This window comes from Cajanus cajan, chromosome 10 (assembly GCF_000230855.2).
Source record: "Cajanus cajan strain Asha chromosome 10, NIPB_CcT2T_4, whole genome shotgun sequence".
Lineage (NCBI taxonomy): Eukaryota > Viridiplantae > Streptophyta > Magnoliopsida > Fabales > Fabaceae > Cajanus > Cajanus cajan.
The window spans coordinates 37566243-37593214 of record NC_138526.1 but is presented as its reverse complement, the minus strand read 5'-3'; the positions used below and the strand labels follow the sequence as shown (position 1 = coordinate 37593214).

At 32.8% G+C, this 26972-nt stretch overlaps 3 protein-coding genes across 3 annotated transcripts; all 3 read right to left on the bottom strand.

The window, feature by feature from the left end:
- Positions 1–3771: 3771 nt before the first annotated feature.
- HCF243 (Serine/Threonine-kinase pakA-like protein) lies at positions 3772–6410 on the bottom strand. The gene is given in 2 exon segments (XM_083065133.1): positions 3772–6107; positions 6109–6410. Coding segments are annotated over 2 exon segments (2136 nt in total). The 5' UTR covers positions 6162–6410; the 3' UTR covers positions 3772–4024.
- Positions 6411–10363: 3953 nt separating this feature from the next.
- On the bottom strand, positions 10364–17353 carry LOC109789158 (GroES-like zinc-binding alcohol dehydrogenase family protein). Its single transcript, XM_020348054.3, has 7 exons — positions 16891–17353; positions 16582–16809; positions 14871–14944; positions 14539–14698; positions 13586–13705; positions 13337–13445; positions 10364–10798 (listed from the first exon to the last, which is right to left on the bottom strand). The coding sequence occupies exons 1-7, from the start codon at positions 17206–17208 to the stop codon at positions 10617–10619; spliced, it is 1191 nt and encodes a 396-aa protein (XP_020203643.1). The 5' UTR covers positions 17209–17353; the 3' UTR covers positions 10364–10616.
- Positions 17354–20085: 2732 nt separating this feature from the next.
- On the bottom strand, positions 20086–24131 carry LOC109789157 (Polynucleotidyl transferase, ribonuclease H-like superfamily protein). Its single transcript, XM_020348052.3, has 9 exons — positions 23975–24131; positions 23814–23889; positions 23605–23683; positions 23231–23312; positions 22173–22281; positions 21567–21655; positions 21406–21470; positions 21225–21303; positions 20086–20534 (listed from the first exon to the last, which is right to left on the bottom strand). Exons 1-9 carry the CDS (start codon positions 24026–24028, stop codon positions 20364–20366), a joined length of 804 nt encoding a protein of 267 aa, XP_020203641.1. The 5' UTR covers positions 24029–24131; the 3' UTR covers positions 20086–20363.
- Positions 24132–26972: the final 2841 nt, after the last annotated feature.

The following is a 26972-nucleotide window of genomic DNA, read 5'->3' as shown; positions in this document are numbered from 1 at the left end:
CTTATATTCTCATTTAATGTACTCTTGTATTATCCACTCACATATAAGACAAGTATCGAGATTTTTCTAAAGTAAAAATATAAAACTTACGTGGCTTTTAAAACTAATTATGTGATCATCAAATTAAGCCCTTTTTTTTCTTTCTATGAAATAAATAACTAATTATATGTTCGATATTTCTGCCTTTGACTCTCACAAGTACATTATAAAGGGGCAAATACTTTTCTTTATTAGCTTTCGTGAGACCTCCATTTAGGATTGGGAGTTGAGTTGAACTAGATTTAGCTTAATTTAGGACCTAATTCAACGAAAATGTCAATTTACACTGAAATTATTCATTTCAGCACAGTAGAAAGAAATAATACTGTAATAGAACTAGAAAAAAAATTGATGAACTCAACCACACTTTGACAAGATTGAGAGTGATAGTTAGATCACTAGAATCATTCATTTTAGTGCAGTAGAAAGAAATAATACTACAATAGAGCCAAAAAAAAATATATAATAAATGTAAATTTAGACTGAAAAACTCTTATTTAATTTTATATTATCTCAACTTTATTGTCTATATTTTCAAAAAACAAAAATAAGTATAAAAAAATGATGGGGAAAATGCCCTATTAAATAAGGATATAATTGAGAAAAAAATATTAATTAGAATTTGAAATTCTAAAATATCAATTATTTTTAGAAGAAGAAAAAAAGAGTAACTAAATTGAGTTGATTGGATTCACAAGTATATCTCGACCATCATGTACTGTGGTATCCATGTGCCAACTATCAATTTTTGTGGGTGCCAGAATGTCTCTCTCCCAATCCCTACTCCATTTCCAATCTGCTCAAAAAGTTTGCAGCAAAAACACTTTATGTAATATGTAACCAGCTTCCATTGTGTTTTTCTCTGTTCGTCCTTTTTCAACTCAAGATTCCTAATCACTCCTACCTTTTCTCCATCTAATAAAGCAAGTATGATCATGAGACTTCTTAAGCAAGAAGCAAATACTATTTCATTCAACCGTCTGTTTTACACCTCATATTTCATCTTCACAACTAAACATGCTTCTCAAGAATCTTGACACTTCCCATTCATATTATCTCAAAAAACTTAACTAGTAAAGGTAGTTAGATAATTAACTTTTGTTTTGGTGCCGTGAAGTTCAAAAATTTACTGAAATTGGCACGTGCAGGTATATACAGTGGGAAAACAAAGTAGAGTTGTACATTTTGAAAGAAAACTATTTCAAGTTGTTCCCTTATTTATTTTGTATGGGAAGAAATTACATCAAGGTTAGAGATAATAATGTGGGTTAAACTTGATGAGTCAATTGTTTAATTTTAATGGATTAAGTTGGATAAATAAACCCATCAATTTGTTCTATCAATCAACTATTGGATTCAATTCGTCAACTCAATGGGTCAACTTTTTATCCATTTTTTTTTTGTTTTTAAAAGATAAATTTGTAGTGGATTTATATTTGATCATTTTTTTTGTAGTTTAACTTCTTTTTCTTGGTAATTATTCTCATTTGACATGAAATAAAAGTATGTTGTTTTAATCATATGTCTTATACTAGTACATTTTTATGTACAATGTCTTTTTTTTAATAGAAATACATATTATTTTGAAAGTGATAATGTATATTGAAATATTTCAATTGAGATTTTTTTTTAAAAATTGGATCGATTGAAAGTAAGTCAACTTTCAACTCACCATTTTTAACCTATTAACTTATTAAAGTGGGTTAACCTACCAATTTCATCACTAAATAAAGTGAGTTGTATTTTCAATCCATTTTCTTTAATGGGCTAACCTGCATTGCCTCGCTTCTTTAGTGAGATCAACTCACCTTGCCTCTCTTTAGGTAACCTTGATTATCATAAATGCCTATAATTCTTAACGTCAAACAAATGAACATTTATCTTGACCAAGTCACTAAGTAATTAATGCAATAGTATGCTCATATATATTCAAATGAAATAGTTTATTTTGGAGGTGGCAAATGGATGGATCGGATAATGTTTTAGATGGATCATAATGGATCGGATGAAAAAATTTATTAATCCATTTAGGTCTATAAAAAATTTATATAAAAATCCAATCCATCCAAATTTAAAACAAAAATTTTATCCAATTCATCCATTAACAACTTTTTCATGTATCCAATCTAACCATAAAAGTAATGTTTTAAAACTTTTTTCTTCTTATTTTTGAAATATTTTATTTCTCTTTTTATTTTATTTTTTTTATAAATCATTATATTCCTATATAATTTTTTTAAGATTTACAAGACTTTTTTATGTCAAAATAATCTTTTAAAATCTCAACATAATAAATATCTCATTGTAATTCAATGAATTTTTAAAAATAATAGATAAATCACTAACATCCATAAAATTAAATAAATGAATTAATTAAATAAATGAATTGTATCTGATTAATTATCTAATTTTATTGTAATATATGAAATTATTTATGAAAAAATAAAATAAATAATGAATTCATTTGTCACTCTTAATTTACTCTAATCGGCATTGGACTTAAGATTTTTCATAAGTACTCAGAATTTCATATAACTAATGGATTTGACTTGTCTTAATCGACCGAGTCCATCCTGTAAATTGAAATATCATCTCTCAAACTTGAAACAAGTGAGGTCAAGGAGAAGCTGCTTTAAAGACGGTGAATCCAAGGATTAAAATTAATTAAGTAAGCATGATTTGTTTCCTTCTTGGCCTTTCTTTCTTGTTTGTGGCTTTGTCTTTACCCATTGAAAAGAAAGAGGGAAAGAGTTTGCATAAACTAATCACATGCTTTCTTGGGAATTGATTATGCTTCGTGAGTCTAATTATTGACTAAAGAAAAGGCTTTGAAATTCTGCAAATCAATGGAAAAGGAATGGAAAAACAAAAGGCAACCCTGCAGTGGAAATTGAAACAGGTTCCAAAGAAAGACAAAACGATAACTTTACAGCTTATCCTCGGTGTGGTTGCTTTCAAGCTCATGCAATGTCACTATTAACTAATATTTATCTCCAAGTCATTCAAAATTATGAGTACAGACAAATCAACACACGTAACACACTTTTATAAACCAAATGCTTGCTTTGCTAAAAGATCAAAAAGACCCTAGTTACTATTTGTATAAAGTTCATTAATAATGTGTCTTTAGCATACAGTAATACGACTATTAACTAATATTCTTTAGCTGCTTATCAAAAAAAAAAAACTAATATTCTTTAGCATCCACTGTTTTTCCACTTGATTAATGCTACTAATTAATGATAGTACAATCCGTAAATTTCTCATTTCCACTTTGGTTCATAAATTAAATACAACAACTACTACTAACAAGCACTAGTAGTAGTCCAACCTGTGTTTTTGACTGATTTTCAAGATTCAACCTATATTTCAGTTCCCCTCTAGCTTGGAAACAATATGTAAAGGCTCGTGAAGTCTTGATAATGACAACACCACAAGAACCATGCACAAAGCCTTAATCACAGAGCAGTTCTTTAAAACGATGAAAGACCATACAACACACAAGTCCACAACAATTACACCCTAATAAACAACCAGACACAACAACCTTAACAAAATACCCCACACACTTTTATTTTCTTACCCTTCAAACCACGTATATACTTCAAGCTTCCAACCACTCCCATTCAACTCAAATGGCAAGTAGGGACTTCCGTTAAAATACTATAATTAAATCCACATCTATCATTAGCTAAGTTCATTTATTTTTACTACAATAATTTCTCACAAAAATGCATAAAAATTATACTCTTATTGTAAATTCACAAACGAGTAAAGGACCCCAAAACAAATAGCATCACTAAAAGTATTTATACAAAGGATTACATTCTAAAAACAGCAAAATAGTATACTCAATCCTAACTTACCAAACCTGCCCAAAGTTCAGCAATAATCTACACATAATAACAACAATTAATTATTCTGTCAATTAAAAAAAAAAAAAAAAAGAGGAAGAAAATTGAGATTTCGAGAAAGAAAAAAAAAATCAAAAACCAACACCAGCCGGCGCGCCGACTCCGAGCTGAGCCGGCGGAGGGTGCGGCTCGAGCTTCCTGTTGTTCCAGAAACAAGCCTCCGGCGCGAGCTTAGCCGATGACCGCATCGGCTCCGACTTGCAGCGCGTCAGCACAAACGGCTCGTACCCATTACCCGATTTCGACCCCATCAGCTTCTGCTCGATCATCGTCGCCATCGACACTCCGCCGCCGCCGCCCGCCGCCGGGAACGAGCACGACGACCTCGGCGGCTGCATCATCGGCGGCGAGGGTTTCGGTTTCGCCTTCGGCTTGTTAAGTGTCTCTCCCGCGACCCTCTTGCCGCCGGCGCCGACTGCGGCGGCGGGTCTCTCCGGCAACCACCGTATGAAGTCGGTGCTGCACACCCACGTTTCCTTTGACACCTCCATGGACAGCTTCGGCTCGCACATCATCAGCAACAAGCACTCCGGCAAAGCTTTTCTTCTCTCTTCAAGTTTTGACCCGTTTTCTCGCTCCTTCGACTCCGGATCCGGGTCTCGGGTCGGGTCTGGGTTCTGAGTTTGTTCTTCCTCTGCTGACCCTTCTGAAGTTTCCGCCGTTACTGCTTCCGTTTCGGGTTCTGCTACGTCGTTTTCTGGTTCTGAAGCTGTGAAGATTTCTGGGGAGGATGAAAGTTCCGAGCTTTCGTCGTTTTCTCTTTCTTCTTCCTTACCCTCTTGGAGATTAACCTCTTCTGCTTCGGTTTTATGCTTCTCTGGATCTGAATGAGCTTCGGGGAGTGTTAAGGTTTCACCTTCGTCAATGGCATCCACATTTGCTTCTTTTTCTTCATCACCCTTTTCTTCCTCTTGAGAAAACTCTTTGCTTTCTAGGTTCTCTCTGCTTTCAATTTCATACCTTTCTTTCCCGTCTTCTTGCTCCTCTTCTTCACTCGCCACAACTGTTTCTCTTTCACAAATGTTATCTTCTTTGGTTTCACTTTCAACTTGTTGTTCTTCTTCTACTACTACTTGTTGGTGTTGTTCTTCTTGTTCTTGTTCCATTTTGATGTGTTGCTCTTGGTCATCTTCTCCTTCTTGTTGTTGTTGGTCCTCTTCATCATGCTCTTCTTCTTTTTCTTCTTCTTCTTGACATTTGTCTTTGTGAACAGGTGATTCCCAAAACCGGTTAGCCAAAGCTGCCATTTTGACAGGATCAGATCTGCACCTCATCAACAAAAGAGCATTCTTTGGAGGTATACATATGCTAACTCTCCCTTTCTCCTCTTCCTCTCCCACCACCTCCTCGTGCTTCTTCTCTTCCTCCTCTCCCACTACCAAATCAACATCAATGTCCTCAAACACATGCCTCCTCTGGCTATGGCTCCTCTCACCTGTCTCTCCTCCCTCCACCTCATCTTCCATCACCAGCTCAATCCCCCTCCCCTTGCCATCCCCATCTTGCAAAGCCACCAGCCACCTTCCAAATGCAGCCCCACAAGAACCCTCTCTCCCATCACCACCATCATGTCCTCCACTACCACCCTTCTCCTTTTCCTTCTCACTTGACATGCAAGAAGACCTGCATGGAAAAAAGCAGCTGAACTCCCTCAAAGCCTCACATATAGTCAAGGGAAGGTGCACCCATCTTTGGTTCCTATGCTTCAAACAGTTTTGGTGGTGAAAGTTCACCCCTTGGCTGTTTTGTCTAGTGAGATCTGGATTTGCATTAAGATTACCATTTCCATTTGGACCAACTTGTTCAACCTTTCTAAAGCTAGCCTCTCCTCTCCTTTTTGACCTTGCCCTCATCTTCTTCCCTTGCTTCTTGGTTTTCACCCTTACTTGGCCAATGCATGTGACTTTGGGGGAAGAAGGCTCAGGGTTCTCAAAGCCACAGCCTCTTCTCTTGCCACCGGTAGGGAACATGGGAGAGGCTTGGCCACCCTTGATGCTTCCATTGCTCTTGAGCCTCCTGCTGAGGGAAGAAGAGAGGGAAATCTGAGGAGGGTCTCTGCTGCGGCTAGGGCTGAGAATGGACTTGGAAGAGAGCTTCATGGATGAAGAGGACAAACGGGAAGTGAAGCACACAAAGAGTTCACTTGTGCTGCTTGCTATTGCTACTTGTGCTGCGATGAGGCCTCTCTCTCTCTCTCCCTGAATCCATTTTCTATTATTTTTGGACTCAAAATAACACTTGTTGCCAAGTCATGGCAGTGAGGAATTTTTGGGATGGTAGCTAATGAAGGAGGTTAAGCTTAGCTTTGGTTGGGTGTGAGGTGGGGTGAACTATTATCCTTAGCTACAGATTGCAAGGTGGCTACTACTATATGTGAGTGAGAGAGAGAGAGAGAGATAATGAGAGGAGAAGGTTTAATGGAAGATGACGAAATGCTGTTTGTCTTTGGAAATATGTAACCCATTGTAGGGTAGGGTCTTGTTGTGCCAACTGGTGGTTTTTTCTACCAGCACATGTCTCATTTTTTTAATAGATAATAATCTCTTGTTGTAGTATCTTAACAATATAAGTATACGGTAAAAGTTAATATACGCTTTGAAATTGTTGTGTAGTCATATTTATAGTTAATTTTTATGCGAAGGTTGAGAAAATTTAAATACAGTTTTTTTTATTTATGTATAATTGATATATTAGAAATTTATCCTGATAATATGTAAATATTATCGATTACATTCAAGAAATTATATCTAAATTTATTTTTTTTAGAATTATTTATATAAATTTAATAAAATTAATTACTTATACACTATCAGTGTAAAGTCTTTTTATTTTTACATTAATAATATATACGTGATTAACTCAATTTAATATATTAAAAAAATTAGTTTAAATGGTGCCCTTCTTTTGGTGTGAAGAATCTTGTTGGTATTTGAGAACTGAGAGGTGGTATGAATCATGGTATTTGGTCAAGAGAAGTGAATCTTGGGTGATACTTGTAATTAGTGAAGTACTCAAGTCTCAAGGATGGTCTCCGTTTTCAGTAGAAAAGGGAAAAAAATCATCTGCGTGCACGAGACTTTTGGCAGATCAACAACTTTGGTAAAGACAGAAAGTAGTGGGAAAAGAAAAGAAAAAGAAAGGTGGTGAGGGGGGAAAATCAATTTTTGAGTGAGAAAATAAAAATGAAAAACTAAGGCTAATGTTTATGATCATGTAAGATACGGATAAAGAAGATTTTGGGAGTTATCATGAATAATACATGTATTTATTAGATAATGATCGGTGAAATTTCTAAAATTATTTCTAGATATAATGTGAAATTTTTTTTCTTAATATGGTTAGGTTTTACCTTGATAAAGAACTAAGTCAGTACTACCAAATATATAATTGTACGAAAATCTTAACCAACAACAACAACTAATAAAACTTACAAAACAAAACCTACCCAACGGCTATTAAAGGGGAGGGAAAAAAATAGGAGAGAAAACCCTACCTAACGGTACTATATTTGTCCAAATCAGCAGTTTTCTCAGCCGCATTGAATTTGAAGGAAATCTCTCAAATACTTTGACTAAGTTTTCTTGTTACTTGCATTCTTAATACGCAATTAATGTCTACATACTAGAAATGTGAGTATTGAATTTTTTTTTTAGGCAAAATGTTCCATGGAGTGGACACACACAGCACTGAGATGGTAACATGGCATTATATTGTTGGGGTATAAAAAAATGACTCTATTTTGTAGGTATTCTTGAATATAAAACAAGTGAATACTGAGTGCTTAACATGCATACAGAAATGCATGATCAGTTTTCTTAATCCATAACATTTCCCATTTTTATAAGATTGATCCAATGTGCACTCTACAATAATGCAGTGGACTTTACTCTAATTGTAGACAATAAAATGTGTGATCCGAATTGAGATGTAAAAATCTGAAAAAGATGTATTGTATTTGTAATAGGTAGGAGGCAGTAAAATAGTGAGTGAGTGCAGGAAGAAGAACGTGGCCAGATAGATCATAGAAGAAGACGAAGGAAAATGTTTTGGTATTGGGAATATCAAAATTCATGGCACTTTCGCAGAATTCATGTGTCTATCCATCCGTGTGAGAAGTGCAGTATTACTATTACTATTGTATTGTAAATGTAAATACTAAATATTATAACAAAGTTGTACTGTACTACTGTGTATGTCTGTAACTTGTGCTTGCTTTTTCGCTTTACCCACCGATTTCACAGTGCTTCACACAACTCGCCATTATTATTCCATGTTTTGTTTTTTTCCAAACTTTTCTTCTTCCTCAGGTTAAATTTTTCCCTGCAGATTAAATATTAAATATATTGTGATGGAAAAAATGTTTTGAAATTAAAATGACAGGGTTAGAAAATAAAAAGGAAAAAAGAAGGGTGGTTGCGAAAGATGTCACATGGGAAGGTGCACGCACGTGACGGCACTTCAAAAGCTTTGCTCCGATCAATCATCGAGGTTGCTACCCAATCATACTCAACACTGCTTTCCTTTCACGCCACGCGCCTTACTATCTCTCATTTTATTCATACTATCTCTCATTTGTTAGCCACATAACTATTTGACATAGCCTTTCAAATAACTTAACTCTTGCCAAATTGCCAATAAGAATGTGACATGTGATTGACAACACAAATTTTCAAATGTTTTGCACGGAAGAGGTTGCAAAAAAGTTGTTCACATAATTTTAATTCTTTTCAAAATATTCATTGAACACGATAACTTGGTGGATTAAATAAGTATGGACCTAAGATAAAAGTATAGTAACGCATGAGAAGTGTGCAGGCACGCGCATGAAAAGGAGAGTAGATGCAAAATTCTTAAACAAGCATAGGGTCCCTCCCATTTGCGAAGAACTGTGCCGTTTACTATGCTTCCCACGGATATCATAGAAATCTGCGCACATGTGACGCGTGGCAGATAAATGTACTGGAGTATGGAGAAATACTATCAAATATCAAGGGTCGTAGATTATTTGCGAAAATAAAAAAAAAATTACCTTGATAAAATATTAAAAAAATAAAGTATATGTAAAAATAAATCTTTTAAGTTTTAACATAATGAGAGCAGTAAGGTATCACTTAGCTAATAAAAATTGACCACAGTTAATTTGAAATTGAAAATTATTAAATAAAAATATTTTTACGATTTTAATTAATTAATCATAATTTGACAAGATAAAATATTTCTTTAATCAATACTGCTATTGACCACTACTATTTCTTAAGTACTCCATTTTTAGTGTAAAGTTACAGATTGCTGAACACACCCTTTAACCATCTAAAGCCCCGTCACATGCAACAAGAGAAAGCATTTAATACGAATAGGTTAGAGGTGTGGTCCAGCTGCATGAAAACCCACTCAAAGAGAAGCATGCACAAGCACAACACAACGTATGATCCTAACTCCAAAGTTGAATGATAACCAAATAAATAAGTGGGTCAAGGTTACTTAAAAAGAAGGGGTTTGACCACACATTTACACAGCTTGACAAATCTGATACTAAGAACGCATTATGGAAAGACGTCTATGAAAAGCAGATTGTGCCATAATACTTTTATGGACTTGCATTATAGAACACTTTTACTTTGGCATTTTGGGCTTTTCTGCATGAGGCCCGGTTTTGAGGTAATGCCAATGCCGAAAAGTGGCCATGGCCAATGAGGCTTTTTAAGGTACCTTTACATTTTTCTAAACGATGATAATTACTACCAAGTTGATTAGTGTAATATAATACAAGAAAAACAAAAGGGGTGAAGACCTAATTTAAAGATTGCACCCAATGACCACTGCTAGGGCTTGTCAAAGTGTCTGTCTGTCTATACAGTCCATGTTAGATTGTGTCCCACCAGACCGTAAATAATTGAATAGTTGTATTCAAGTGAGGTTACAAGTTTTAATTTATTAACATATGAATCACGAATGCCACACGTGATCAAGAACCTGTTCCTATCCTAGCAGTTCAAATAATTAAAAAGTAAGCAGACAAATGCTGCCTGATAATGCTCCTAAGATCTGGCCATTTCAACAACAAATGATGCCTACCTCTCCGCTCCCTAGTAGCACTAAAGCTTAATACAATGAACAAGTTTTCTGCTAATAATTCAGCAATGTTCTCTTTCGATGTCACAATTCAAGAATACATGGATTGTGAGTGCAACTGACACATGGGGGTTATGAAGGTATAACGTCATATCATCACCTTCCACAAGTGGACATGACTAAAAACAAAACAGTTGTAAAGGTAAGGTAAAGGTCATGCGCGTCACATAAACATCTCAATCAATTTACATATTTGCATGACCGGATATTCTGAATCAAAATTTACAAAAGAAAAATGAAAGAATGTCCGAATGACATTATGATGATTAAAATAATAATTTAAATTATAAAATATTAAATTAAATAATTATTTTATAATAAATTTATTAACAAATATTAATTTTTAAAATCTTTCGGCTGTATCTTCACTCTTTACAAAAAGTTCCACTTTCTAATTTCTATCATACAGTGAAAACCCAGAAGAAGCACTACCAATTTCTCAAGTAAATGTGGAACTCCACTGAAAAGAGAACCCAAAAATGAACAAAAAAAGAAACTAGTTTAAGCAACTCCGTGATGAGATTGAGGACGTCAATCAAGTTCCAGTACTACTTTACCTGGAACGATCTTCCTTTCTTTTACCTCATGAGCGTCTCTCACTTGTCTTATGGGAAACGTTTTACACACGGGTATCTTCATCTTCCCAGCTTCACATAGCTTTCGAATCTCAATTAAACCCTCTTTGTCAGCCCTCATGTATGTCCATGAGTATTCTGTATAACAAGGAAAGAAGGGAATTTGACTTCACATATATTTTTGAAAACCTTCCCACATTTGACAGCACGAGTTAAAACATGAAGGAAATAAACACCATCCTTGAATTCAGGATATTTGCAATCCTGCTTGAGTTACATAACAAGCAGCAATAAAGCTTGATATCATCAACGTGACAAACCAAAATTGAGAATCTTCTCATAGATCCCAATTTCTTGACAAAAAAAAATGCAAAGATATCATTTATGAATATGTAATATCTGGAAAGGCACACCTGAAGATATCCTTTTGACGTGTCAATCTGGTAAAAAAAATACTTTTGGCAGTTTAACTAATAAAAATCTAAAACACATTGTGCAAAGTTTTGCATGACAGTAAATGTCTAAATCTACTTTTGACATTTCAATCTGGTAAAAAATAAAATACTTTTTTGATACCCCACTGCTTATGATAAAATACTCTTTTTGATCTCAATCGACCATATCCTTCTTCAAGATCAAGTCACCCAACATGGCATTAGTTGGGTTATGCCCATCCAGTTACCGATCTGGTTTCTTTGCAGAGAGTTTAATTATAAGACAATGCTTAATTGTGACTGAATGTTATTGCAGCTTGTCTAGTATAGGCTTTTGCCTCAGAGAATACTAGATCCATAGGGTATAAAGAAACTACATCAGGACCCATTTTCACAATGTCTATTTTTTCATTCAGTTGGTTCATCTCCAGATTTTATCAATGCTTTAGAATTCTACTTCAAAATAAATAAATCCCCCAACCTGAGTTATGTCAATTAGCATAATAAGTAATTATTTTATCTCCACCTCAGTCACTGCTTCTTTAGCCTACAATGGAAGAGAGGCAAGTGGCATAAAATATGAGACATGAGAAAAAGACTGTCTGATATACACCAACTATTTAGTCAGTTAATGTTAGTAATTAGTTAGGCTACTCAAAGAAATACAACGGTTTAGGTTAGAAAGAAGGGGAACGGGCCCGAAACTAGTTAGGCCCATTAAGGGCAGATTTTAGTTATGAATTATAGACCAGTTGTTTCTATAAATAGGAAAAACTATAAATAGCTTAGAGGATTTTTGGGATTGAGAAAATCAGTGCAAGGAGTGGATCTAGAATTCTCTCGAAATATCTGGAATTGTGACTGCTTCCTAGGGACTTCTCCCTAGTTTCATTCAATAAAAAACTGTTCTTTCCCACAGTTATGCTACCAGTTCTATCAACTGGTATTACAGAAGTTGATCTGGGATTTGTGCGTGGGTGCAGTTGTGGTGGATTCTTGGAGCTTTTTTGATTGGTAATTTGTGATCATGGAGTCAAACCAAGGACTTAAAGCAAGAATGGAAGAAGTGCAGTGCCAATATGAAGCGGCACAACACCTGAACAAGCTGCAATATGAGGCACTGGGACAAGGAGATGATGAAAGAACTGCTAAAGGTGATTCTGAACATGTAACGATGATGTATGCAGAGGGAAGAAGAGGAAGTTTCGGTCAATAGGGTGGATGGCAGAACCCGCTGAGATTTTGATTCCAATGTTCGAGGGGAACAGTTTTCGGCAATGGAGAGCCATGTATGACCAATATTTCAGGTTGGAGGAAGAAAATAGAAGTGAAGATGTTAGGGATCAAGACCCAAGAAAAGAATCATGGTGGGAGAGAAGACTTAAAATTGCTGGATGGACCACTAAAACAATCAAGAAAGAAAGAAACAAAAGAAGAATCGGAGAGAGAAAAAGAGACCAAAGAAGTGAGGAAATTGCTGGTGAACACATCGCATTGCAAGAACCCCTAGAATCATATTCAATCCTGTAAAGGAGTAAAGTGAAGATGTGGAAAAGAGGAAAGAGATCACGAAGCTGCAGCAACTGGATTGCTTCCAAGTCCTCATGGGCCAGACCCAGCAGAATAAGGTAGATGACCTTGATAACCTTCAGCTGCAATTGGAAACACTCTGTTTTATGGCCAAAAATGCCGCAGAAAACAGAGCATTAGAGAATAATGGAGATACCAAAATATTTGTGGAGAATTGAAAGCTATGCAGTGGTCTGATTAGGTTGGTCACCATGCTTTAGTCAGTTGGAACACCAATGGGGATTTATTCGAGTAGTCACAACTCACAGTCACAGGCTGTTCACCACGAGGGCAAGGTGAAATTTTGGGGGAAGACTGGTGATAGATACCCATTAGATTTCGTTAGTTAGGTTAGTCAAAGAAATGCAAGGGTTTATGTTAGAAACAAGGGCAATGGGCCTGAAACTAATTAAGCCAATTAAGCGTGGGTTTTAATTATAAACTGCAGACTAGTTACTAGTAGCTGCCTATGAAATAACTATAAGTAGTTTGGGGTACTTTTGTGATTATGAAAACAGTATAATCTACATCTCTTGAAAAAGCGTAAAACTTGTTCATTCCGTTTAATGATTCCAATTCTATCAATGTCAAGAAAAGATAGAATGACAAAGGAAATAAGTAACATACGTGAAGGTACCAAAGTAAAATAACATGATAGTCAGAAATTTTCTACCTATTCCATGAGAGATTTTGTATAGAAGCTGTTTTCTCAATAAAACAGCTGTAGATGCTGGAATCCCAAAAAGCAATCCATATCTATCAGACAATGACGCTGCCTCACCCTTCAATGAAACAGTAAAAATAGAAGATTGGAGCACAGATGTCACTTTTAAAAAAAATTAAAAGGTAATTCTGGCAATGAACTGAGAGTACATCTTCAAGTATGATAAAGATGAAAAGGTGATAAACTTTCGTATACTACCTGAAGAGTCATGTAGTGTCCACCTCGTTTCAGAAAATTAATGCCCATCCGTTCTGTCTCTGGAACGCCAATTGTGTCCAAAACAGCATCAAACGTCCCCTTTATAGCCAATTCAACATCCTGTCAATCCAGAATGAAGTTATAAGACAGATCAAATCTGATGCAAAATGCACGAGAATCAAGAAAGCATAAGCTTACTAAAGACCAATTGTCTTTGAATTTATTTTGGTATATTTTTGTTTAGGGGCCGATCGTACTATTCTATCAACCTACTGGATGACTATATTATAGGGTTATTAGCTTTAGTACTGTAGTACTAATTTTATATTCTCAGTTTGAAGAACTCCACTAACATTCATAAATCTGCTCTTGGATTGCATTTGGGCTTGGGGTTTACGTTAATTAGGTCTCACTGGCTCGGCTCATATTTTAATCCTAAAATTTAACTTACAGGTTCAATAGTATGAGAGTCTCAATCCATATGGGATTAGGACTTATTTGTATTTCTTGGAGAATACAATAAATTAGGATAGGGGCTTAGTTGTCATTGATGTTGTATATAAATGTAATTAACAAATTAAAATTAATAACTAAACTTATTTAGATTATTAAACCCCGATTGCCTGTCTCGTGCCCTCACTTACCTGCATATTATAGTTATTTTCATTATCTTGCCACTTACTATAAACTTTTATTTAGAAAAAAATCATTTTACTAATAAACACACGCCCGACATTCATTTGCCACATTCATCAAAGGCCAACTATCAACTCTTTCATTTTTTCCTTTCTAGCCTCTTATTTTCTGTTTTTGATAAACCAGTATGTTAAGTATTGTTATTTTCCCTTTCACCAAATTTTATTTCTAAACAAAACTTCAGTAGCAATGGTATCATAATTGAAATATCTGAACTAATGACAGGAAAAATGATACAAAAGAAGATTCAACACCACCTCAGCCACATAATCAACAGCCTGCTCTGCACCAACTGCTAACAATCTGCTTACGCTTTGACTTCCACAAGTAGTTACAACAGAGCAACCAGCAGCAACAGCAAGCTGAATTGCAGCAAATCCTACTGCTCCTCCACCTCCCACTACTAATATCCTTTGTCTGTTTGAGATAACTAAAGGATATAAGTGAGTGGAACGAGAGTTTTTAGAAAGCTGGACATTTAGTGGGTGATGAAAATACAAAAAATAAAAACTCTAAATGAACAGAAAATTTATAAGCAAAAAATAAATTTTCACTGATGGAAGTCATAATTTCATCAATATAAACATACCCCTCACTTATTCTAGCTGTACTTTTTAGAGCACGCCAAGCTGTCAATGCAGCAAAAGGTATGGCACTGGCTTCCTACAAGATTAAAAGGGGGGAAAAAGTAAAAAAGAATGCCTCCAAAGTAAACATGGGGAAAAAATTATGGTCAATTATTAAATATAGAAACCACTAATTATTTTGTAACATGAAAATTATGAGAGTGACGGTAAAAAAATGTATTGGACATATACAGACAAAGATTATTGTTTTATCTCTCACTTTGGAGAGTCAAATTCAAATCAGTGTACAAGATAAATATTTTTTTCCATACCAATCTATAAGTTGATAACCACATTCAAATCATTTCTCAATATGACATGAATCTACAGAGTAATTCAACATATTGCACGATCTATAGTATGGTTCATGTCATCCACCCAACACACATTTAGACACGTTTCCTTCTAGCAACAGTTCTTAGAATAATGATGTTCATCCAAGTACTGGCAGATAGCCACATACATAGTGAAAATCTAATTACTGTTATGAATTAATGACAGCAAACTAAAATCCCTTGCTATAGCAGAACCTGTGCATATATTGACAGCAATACAGCTCTGTAGTGAGTATATTCCAACATATTTCCACTCATGTATTAATCATTGGTAGCTCTTCTTTAATCAATGAGTATTTCATTCCCCATTCTACCCAACCCCAATAATGCCATAAGAAAGGAATTCAACAATTACAAAGAGAGAACAACCCTACATTGCAAGTGATTCAAAATACAATTTTGTGGTTCAGTGTCATTCAACATATACCGTGACCAATCCTGACAACAGATTGATTCATCAAATCAAGAGATCACAATCAGCTGGCTGAAAAGGCCTCAAGGAAAGACAGCACACGCACAGAACAGGAATGGAATAGAAAGCCCCAGCTCTATTCTGCTCTCAGTGGAACCAAGATATGCTGTTCTTCAATCATCATGACTTGTCCTATTCTATTTTTTAAGTATCTAAACACATATTGCTGTCTGAAGAAAGTAAATTAAGAGTCTAACCAAACCTTACAAAATTGACTCGTAAAGTGAGAATTATTTCTCAGTTATATACACAAGTATGACTATCTTATTAGACGACGTGAGATCTCTAACACACACCCCTCACGTTGAATATTGGACATCCACGGGTGGTCTGATAACGGCTTGATAGCAGGTGACCTGACAAGTCCAACAATAAGAATTGCTAGTATAAGCTCTGATACCATCTTAAGAAAGTGGTTTGGAGCTCAACTCAACCTTACAAAATCAAGGTGTAAGTTGAGGATTGCTCCTCAATATACTATTTGGCCTCATCTTTGGTCAATGTAGAATCCCCAACACTGTTCTCCACTTATATACACAAGTATGACTATCTTACTAAACGATGTGGGATCTCCAATAGCATGTATAAATATAAAGCCTTAAATGTGTGTCAATCAGAAGCTACAACTTGTAGCTTATGCGTAATTTCCGTTGATTTGATGCAATTTTATTGAAATTCTTGTGTATACCACGCCAAAAGAAACACCCCGATAATATAACTTTAAACTCCTTCTTGTGCGCCATTCTAACTGGTCAACCACACACACTCAAAGTTGCAAGTACAATTTTTAGAAAGACACCAAGTCAAGTCAAGAGCAGTAATCATCAAATTCAATATACCTAACCAAATCACGAAACTAGAACATACCACATGATCAAGCGAATCCGGTTTCGAAATAACCTCCTCTTCCGAGAGAATCGCATAGTCCGTGTAAGTGCCTCTCACCGCAGTCGGATGCAGAGCTCCAAAGACCTGCTCTCCCACACTCAACGACTTGACGGCAGCTCCAACCGCCGCAACCTCGCCGCTGACGTCGCGCCCCAAAATGAGAGGCAGCAGCCGCTCGAAAAGGCAACGGCCATAACCGGCGCGCATCTGCAACAAACAGTTCAAGACACAGTTCGAGAAAGTTTCAAAGCGCTTAATGAAAAATTGCAAGAAAAGCAATGCACTGACACGAGTGTCCAAGGGATTGATGGCGACGGCGCGGGCGCGAACGAGGACTTCGTGCGGCCTGAGAGGGGGGAGTGGCACGTGGGAGTGAAGCTGGAGCACGTGCGGGCCGCCGAAGTGGGGGACGAGGACGGCTCTGCAGTCGGAGACGTAGGATTTGGGATGGTGGGAAGTGAGAGAGGGAGTTGTGAAGCGGCGAATGGTCGGAATCCTCATGTTGTGAATGTTGGTGTTGGGTTGAATTTTCAGAGCACTGAGATTGGGTTTATAGGGTTTAGGGTTGTGGAAGTGAATTTGAGGAGTGTGTGTGTGTGTGTGCATGTGAAAGTGAGCGAGAGAGAGAGAGAGAGAAGGGAGAACGTGTCTGCGTTTTGGTCCGCAAGAGAGAGGTGACAGTTGCGTTGCGGTGAAACTTTTGGTGTTAATGCTGCCGTTAGTCGTTGCCAATGCTATTTGTAGAGTGTAGCAAAATTGGAATCGGTTTACACTTTTCTTTCACCTCATCACCTCATGCCTATTAATAACCATTTTTTTAAAAATAAATAATAATAATAAAATTGGAATATGTTTAAGACATTTTTTTCGTCTCATTTTACCAACTATAATTCAATTTTTAATTAGTTCATTTAGGTTATTAATATTCAAGTTAGTTGTAGCCTATAAATTTTCCCGGTTGAAAATTTTTTCTCTCTTTAGTTTTAGTTATAGATAAAAAATATTTTAGATTTTAAATAAGAGTTTATGTTTTGATTTATTTAAAGTCTGGTTTGATTTATTTAATAAAAATGTTATGTTTAGATTTTTTAAATATATATATATATATATTTATTTAAAAAGGTTAGGCCTATGATAGATCAATCCATTTACATTTTCACTGCGGCTAAACATTTTATATTTCATGTTTTAAGAAATCAAGAAATTGGATATAGAAATTTTAGCAATTGCATCTTTGCACTTGCTTTTATTCTTCATATTTGTGATTGATTATTTAAAATATTCAAAATAGGATATAAAGAATATTTATAAATTTTTTGTTTAATAAAATTATTTTCTTTCTTCATAATCTATGTGAGAGTACATTACTATAAGTTGCCCTTTTATATTGATTTTTTTATCTATTTTAAATTTTAAATTTTAATAATAATACAATAAACTATTTTTTTATCATCTAAATTAAAATAATATCTATACACATATTTAAAAAATAGATTTACTGGTTTATTTAAAATTAAGTGTATTGACTTATTTAATATCGTTAATCTAAAATAGACTTTTAAATTGGTTAATAAGTCAAACTTTTAAAACATCAAATTAAATATATATAAAAACTAGAATAAATAATAAATAAGGTTTAGGATTTAATTTTATAAAAATAAGTTTAGCCTATATATTTAAAAATTAATTTTATCAGACCTACTCTCATCTCTGATTATAGTTATTTTTCACAATTTTATATAAACTATATATTATATTTTCTAAAATATCTCAATCACATTTATTATAGATAATGTTCTCATCTATTATTCTAAAAATATTTTTAATTAAAAATATTAAATAAAGTTGATTTGATTAAAATTTATTTATATTTCATTCTAAAGAGTATTAGTAAACTAATTTAAAATTATAAAAGATATTTTCTTGATAGAAAATGACACCTTATTTTGAGAAAATTAAAATTGAATCATTACTTTTGAGAATTAAATTTTGAATTTTTTGGGAAGTTAAATCACTCTTTATTTATAACTAAATTTTACTAAATGTAAAAACCAATAAATTATTTCGCATTTTCTTTGTGATATATAATTAGACTACTCTCTTTCTTTAAGTTTTAATTTTTATTGAGAGCTTAATTTTTTATCTATTAAAGTAGTTCCATAGCTTTCACAATGTCACCTCATCACGTCATTAGAATTACAACAAAATAAAAGATTTGAACTAATAGTATGTAATGTTTCTTTTATTTGAGTTTCAATTGTTGGCTCATGTGCATTCTTTTCCTACATATTCTTAATTTCATCATTTCTCAATTATTTTGAACCTTTTTTCTTTATTCAATTTTGTTTTTAGATTGTATTTTGCTCTTTATTGTGTTTTTAACTTCAATCATTTTGATCATTGCAAAATTGACTTTGATTATTTTCAATTTTCAAAATCAATTTTAATATGAATCTTTAAATTGATTTTTCTATTTTATGTTGATTCAAAATTGAAGTACTGTTAAACCTAACATATACAAATTTGAATAAATTTTACTAATTTTCAAAAAAAAAATTATTTTATTTTCTCCTTTTGTTCTATTTGTGATTACTATGGTAAGGAGTTTGATTTTATGTGTTTGGACTCCATAGTTTCTTTAGCGTGTCATTTTATTCTTTAGTTTTTATAATCACTTTTTTTTTATTAATTTAGTCATTAATTATTTTTCTGATATTTAGAAATGAAATCGATGTGTGTTTGTTACCATAAATCGGTGACTCCTTGTGCAAGTTGAGAAATTTTGATTCGGTTATGGGTATACGTACAAAGTATTTAAAATAATTACATATGTAAATTAATGAACTCCACAAAAAATGGTTATAGCAGAATAATTTCAGTTCTTTTAGTTAAAATTTTCTCATTTAGTTTAGTTAATCTATGGAAAAAAAATTAACTTCAAGAAAGCAAACATTGTGAAATTTAAATTTCTTATAAATGAATTCAAATTTTACAAGAGAGAGAGAGAGAGAATGTGACAACAAATGAAAAGCCAAGGTAGTCTAACCTAATACAATTGATCATCAATCAAGTAAAGAATACCAGAACTTGTTCATCGTAAAAATATTTAGAAAATAAGATTGAAAAAAAATATTGACTTTCCTCACTCAATTCGTGGAAGTTCTTCGAAAGCTCTATTTTCTGAAAAATGAAGCCCACGAAAATGAGGGTTCAGTCATGTTCTTAGAACATGTTTGGATTCAAGTTATAAGCACTTTTTGAGAACATTTTTACTGAAGATAAAGGGTATTTTTCAGTAAAAAAGATTCTCAAAAGCATTTCTAAACTTGTATCCAAAAAGGTTCATAGTTATACATACACTCTTGATTGGCTGAAGAATGTCTACAAAACAATAGTGTATGAATAACTCATTTTTGTACATAAACTCAATTATGTACAAGCTTCTGAAAAACGATTGGCTGAAGCCTCTCAATAGAAAATAAATTATCAGCGACGATAAAAACTCTAAAATAAATGATGATATACACTCTTGATTTAATTTGAACTACAACATAACATTTACCCACTATAAAACTGAAGAGTTTTTTTCCTAAAAATTATACTTGGAGAGAAGGGGCAAAACAGAACATGAGTGTATGTGGTACCTTGAATATTGATCTTATAATAACTAAAAAAATGTTTCTTTCAACTGCATTTGGAATTCGAAGTTAACCATTGAAGGAGAGGTTTCCTGACCATATTTTTTAAAAGGGCATCCGATGCTATGATCCAACTCCAACGTGGTTGGCATTTGAAGCATCTTCATTCTTCTGCCTCTTTTTCTGCTTTGATTTCCTCTGTTTCTGTTTGAGCCGAAATTGATCTTTTATGCTCTTCTCCCATTCCTTTTTATTTCTTTGGTAAAGCATCATAGCAGCACGAGCATCTTCTATCTGAAATAATATGGATGTGTTAGACACTAAGACTTCTGATTCCATATTTTACATATTCAGCTGGGTTTTCACCAAGCTCACACCAAAACAATAAAATAACAAATTCAAACTTACAAGAATGGCAACTTCAAAAGCTAGTGCATTTTTTAGACTAAAAAGACAATTGCCATTTACCCATCACACTAATTATGACCAGACCCATCCCACTAACGTGTCTATCCCAAAGCTAATTTTGACGGATTCAAGTTTTAGAATTTAGATATCATGTCCTATATTCTTTTAAAAGGTATAATTTTTTTCAAATTAGGAAATAAAATTTTGAATTAGTAGATAATATTTTGTATAAACAATGTTATATTTATGTTGATATTATTTATCTAAATACATATTGTAAAATACACCATAGTTATGGTTTTATACTTCTTTAATTCTACAATTTAACTATACATAATATCAAGAATGATATATTACGTCAACAAATCAGGTTAACCTAGTTTTGTCTCTTGTATTTCAGGTTGTATTTGGGTTCAAATAAATTTCCCTATCAAAATGTTGGGTCATGTAAAGACAATTAAACTCATTCCATCCTAACCCCATCAAAATGTCACCCAAACACCTCTAATACTATTAGTTTTATTGGTAAAATGATATCTCATAAAAGAAAAAGGAGGGAGGTGTAAATAGACTAACAGGGCAGTGCTCTCCTGTTTGGATCTTAACACCAAGATGTTCTGCAGCAAGATGCCGCAGTGCTCTTCTGCTACTTGACCTGCTCAAACCCAAAGACAATTCTATTAGAACAAAGTATAGGGACATTTGGAAAATGAAATTAAAAAACGAATTGCTAAAAGAAGTAGCAAGGTGACAGCACTTTAGAAATGGTTGGTACTCAGAAGTATCTCGTATGTCCTTTTTGGGATGACTTAATAATAATGCCTGCAAAAGTACATTCTAATTCTTAGTTTTAAATACCAGAAGTTGATAAAAAAAATATACACATAAATCAAGAAAATAAAACACTCAAATGCAGACCTTAAGATCATTGCACAAGGCATGACCAACAAGGATTCTTCCATTGATCAACTCTGCTACTTTCTTCTGAGCAGTCCAAAAATCCTTTGCTACAAATTTTATCAATGTTGAAAGTTGAATCAGTTTATTGGCATTCGAATCATAATGTTATTCATAGAAATGGTAACGAAAAATCCTGATCCTCATATTTATAATAAGAAATAAAAATCACGAGGCTCTTGAAAATGTCCAAATTTTATCAGTAAAAGATAACATCCAAAAATTTGAAACTCAAAGCTAAAGTTGTCCATAGAAGTTTATGTTATATTTCATAGCCGACCCATCCCCTTTATTCAAGACTAGCAAGAGGCAAAAAACTCTCATACTCCATGATGCATGCAAGAATGCAATAAATTGTGACTGATAGAAAATTTAAACTTTCAAAGAATACAACATAAATTAATGTTTCTACAGAGAAATTGAAATTCGGTATAATTCATGCTAAATAGCAGACTCTCAACTTGACCATTAAATATCAAACCACTTCATATCTTTGGAATTTTATGTTCCAATACTTTCAGTTATAATTTAAATTTAAAATTATATACAAAAGAATGTCAAGCAAACCTTTTCGAAGATCTCGAGGTCTTATGCCGCTAATTTTAGTGCGGAAGTCAACAACCCGCTCCATTGGCCGGACAAACTCGTCATAAACAACATTTCCCCATTTGTTGACCTGCCATCAACTGAACTACTATTAGAAATAAAATACTTAACAAGGCAAAAGGGAAATGAAGCTATACATGATAATTGCAATAATTATTTATGCCAAAGAAATTTGGAAATTAATGCTTGGTCTTAGACTCTTGGTGCTTGGTTAAATGTGAAAAATTACTATTCTAATAGAATTAGGACCACTTGAGTCTTAATGCTATGATTTCTTGCACTAATAGAATTAGGATTGATTTGACATCGCATATATACAGGATGCAATATTCTTGGGGCTTTCAACTTATTTCTGATGTGCGAAAAATAGCTCCCCAAAAAATTTCACAGATGAATTTTATAATATATCAGGCACGGGTTCTGCATTGCATGGATAAATTTTATAGTATCATAGTTGTTAATAGGGGCTTTCATACAGTCAAATTATGCTTATCTAACTCTTGCACTTAAACAGTTAAACCCTATGTTCATCAAAGGTGATAAAAGTCATAAAGCACAAGAAGTTATTATGGTCTCATATGGTAGACAAGAAACTCAAAAGAAAAGTCCAGGAGAAGAAAGCCAATAATGAGATATCTTGCACTGCAGGTGAAATCCACTCATATGGTGCTCGGGCCAATTGAGTAACACCTCATGGTTAAACAACACACAATCTAAGATATGCATATAAAATGATGTTGTAAACTTCAGGCAAAGGCATGTTAGTCTACAAAATCATCAGCACTGTATTGGGACTGAAGAAATTAATGCAGTTATAAACAGATATTTTAGGCAGAATTCCAAAGCCAATAAAATGGATTAGGATGAAAAAGAAAAAAATATGTAAATGATTAGTTATTATTCACCAACCAAACTTTTTTTTTTTTGTGTTATGAATTCATCAATGTAGTAACATGGGGAAAAAGCAAATTCCTAAATGTGCATAGATAATAATCACAATATGAAGAACAAATTAATACCAGTGTCACTCTTCCAAGGGCACTTTTGTTTCCTTGACCAACGCCAACCATTTCACAATCCATGGCCACTGCATCTGTCAGACTGCCAAATGGTTAATAAGTTAAAATGATATTGAACACATACAAATTACATAATAGTGAACTTTAAAAAGAGTAGGAAGCTCCATAATAATATAGCAGGCCTAGAAAAAATGAACACATACAAATTACAATACAAGAAAAAACAAGTTCTAGCTCGAAATGATATTAAAGTATTAAATTGGCTATAGAGTACTTTTAGTAGAGTAACTCTAAAAAAAACACTTCTAAGCTTATATTCGAAATTTCGAATCGGCTTATAGTGCCACAAAACACATAAAAATCACTTAAGTCACCTTGAATCGTCATTTACAGGAATAAGAGGATTATTCTGACAATCATTGGATTCATCATCTGGTCTTTCTTTACGTTTCCCTGTCAACAAAAATCAAAAAATAAATAAATAAATAAAGTCACACACAGCAGCATTATTTTCAAGGCTTCGCCTCTTATAAATCCACTACGTCAAACAATGCAACCCCAGAAGAAAAAATCATTTTTTTACCTAGTATTGAGTTTGGGGTGTCGTCATCTGAATTATTGAAGGTCCTTGAAGCCTTGGAGGCATTCAGCTTCAGCTTCTGCACAAGGAAAAACACCAATAAATTGATGAAGAAAAATGGGTGCGTCGAATACAAGGAAGAAGAAGAAGAACAGAGGAGGCACTTGTTGGAGTTGAACCCAATTGGGGTTCATCTGAGTTTGCTTCGGTTTCTTCATGTGTTCGCCGCAAATGTGTTTCTTCTGCGCGCTTCAGAATCAGGGTTCACGTATTCCAAGTTTTTTTCTTTTGTTGAAACAAAAGAAGGAAAAAAGAAAAGTACACAACGACGTCGTTGGTTCGTGTAGTAGTTCTGAAAAATATAAAATATATATTATTCAACATCTTACTCTTATTTTTAATTCCATTTTATACTGATGATAAGGAAATAAAAACAAGTATTTAAAACATTTTTAAATTATTTTTTTAATTTTATAATGTTTTTTTTCATATTCATCACTTTAATATTAGCTTTTATAAATGATACTAACAAATTTATTTTTTATGTTTGTGTCGAAGTTGAATTTCTGATATTAAAAAAATACTTCTATTTTAGTTTATTTATTGTATGTAAATAAATTTTAAAATAAATTATGTATATAAATAAATATTATGTTTGAATATATAAATTATATATAAAAATTGAATAAATATGTATTTTAAATACATAAATTGTATTTATGGTAAATAATTTATAATGTGATACAAGATTATTTTTATTTGTAGATAATTTATTTTAAATATTAAAATTTAAAGATTAAATTATATTTTTGGTTTTTTAATTTATTTTTTAAATTCATTATGGTGTTTTATTATTTAAAATATTTATTTTGTTCTTTTATCTCATAAGTTTAGGTCAAGTTAGCTTTTTTAAATCTGTTTTGACCAATTTCAAGACTTTGGAATTGGGGTTTAAATCTTTTAAAATCTTAAACTTGTCTAATAGGATTCATTATATGAAAATTATTAAATGTAATTAAAGTTGAAATCAAATATATTATAAACATGATAAAAAACAAAAATTTTAAAAACAATTATTTCATATCATTTTTTAATTGATCATGTGATATATTATTTGCTCAATTTTCATTATGTTTATAATCTTTTTGGATTCAAACATCAATTATATTTTATATTTTTTATATAGGTAAATTTAATATTATAAGTTTCACATTTTGAATCAATCAAAAATTGATTAAAATTATATCATAAAATTAAAAATAATCATTATTTTAAAAAAGGTCAAATTAGTTCAAATATAAAAGATAAAAGGACCAAAATAAATATTTTAATAGATAAATAATCAAAATAAATATTTAAATAGATAAATGATCAAAATATATCTAAAAAAACAAGATAAATAACCCAAAATATAATTTAACCAAATTTAAATCATAAAAACTATGATAAATAGAAACTAAATTAGATATAAAATTTAAAAAAAAGTTCTAAAAACTCTATTGCCGAATTAAATCTTATTCTTGTGTAATATAGTTATTCGTATTTTATATATAAAGCGTTGATTTATTATGGAAGATAAGTTTCTTAAATATCTTTTATCTTAAAAAACAGGTTTTTAACTTTTGGTAGTTCATTGGGGGAAAAAATTTGGAAAAAATTCAATGTGATTCTCATACTTACAATTATTTTTCAACTTTATTCTTATTAATAAATGTGATTAATGCTACTATCTAAACTATCACTCTTAATAGTACTGGATTATTCTCCCTTTTTATGTGCAACCTAGTAAGTATAGTAATTATTTACTGCCTATTTACATAATAAAAGATATTATATTTCTCAGTAATTTTGATATTGGTAACTAGATTACAAAATTTGGCAAGTGAGGTTTCACTTGACAAATTATTGCGATAGGTTATTTATTACCAATATCAATATTGTTGGATTTTATAATTTTATAATATTATGTAAGTAAACAGTATATAGTCATTACACTTTGTTGGGTTGCACATAGAAGGGACAGTAATTTAGTACTATTAAGGGTGACAGTTATTAAGGGTGACAGTTCAGGCAATAACATTTTTTACATCTTTCTAAAATCAAGTTGTACAAGTTTTGAATTCTAACTTTATATGTGAAATAAATTATATTAAGAAGGGAATATCACCTTGTATGCACTCATTATGTCTGTAACACGCTCAACCTCGCATATAATAGTAAACATAATAACAAAATATTTTAAAAGGATTAAGTTTATGAATAAAAATTAATTAAATGAAAACAAGTCTTCAAAGGGGTATCACATTACAATTAGAAGAAAAAAAACTATATTCCAACATGAGATTTAATGAAAAAAAATAACATCTAATAAAAATAACTACTAAATAAGTCTAACACCATGTTAAAAAACATAACTAAACAACAAAAAAACCAAATCCTAATTATATCCCAATGTCACATTCTATTAAAGCACACTCCTACACAATGTCTAGTTTCATCACCAGCATCATTAATCTCATGATGTAGTAACATACACACATAACAAACACAAGAAACAAAGAGTGAGAAACATCTCACTCTACCTCACAATGTGAAACATAGCTAGATAGCTACACACACATCATCAATATATATAATAATATATTATAGTAACAAGATATAACAATAACAACACATAACACTAACAAGGTATAACATAACATAAACAATGGTTGAGTCACACTACGATTCATCACACAATTACACATTCACTTATATGATGCAATGGACATGAACTTTAAAATGCACATGCATGTGATGCCAGTAAAAACACATTGATTTGTCACTGGCTCGAAAGCACATAAAGAGTAGTCTAGAAGAACATGTGGGATTAAACCCTCATCACACTCTACACTAGGAGGAGACACCCTAATGAATCGTTAAAATAATTGTGTCGTGCAAATTTCACCCCATGCACACAAGGGACAAAAGTGGGGTTCCCAAACCCAATTGTCCCCAAGGTCACGAATCTCAAGCTTTTATAGAAAAGGACTTTCCCTAGCAACATATTTTATATCGTACTCATACAAAACATTTGCATATGATGCATGTCACACAAGACTCAATACAATATCATGTTATTACAAAACACATTCAACAATTTGCCAATTTTCCCTCACATGA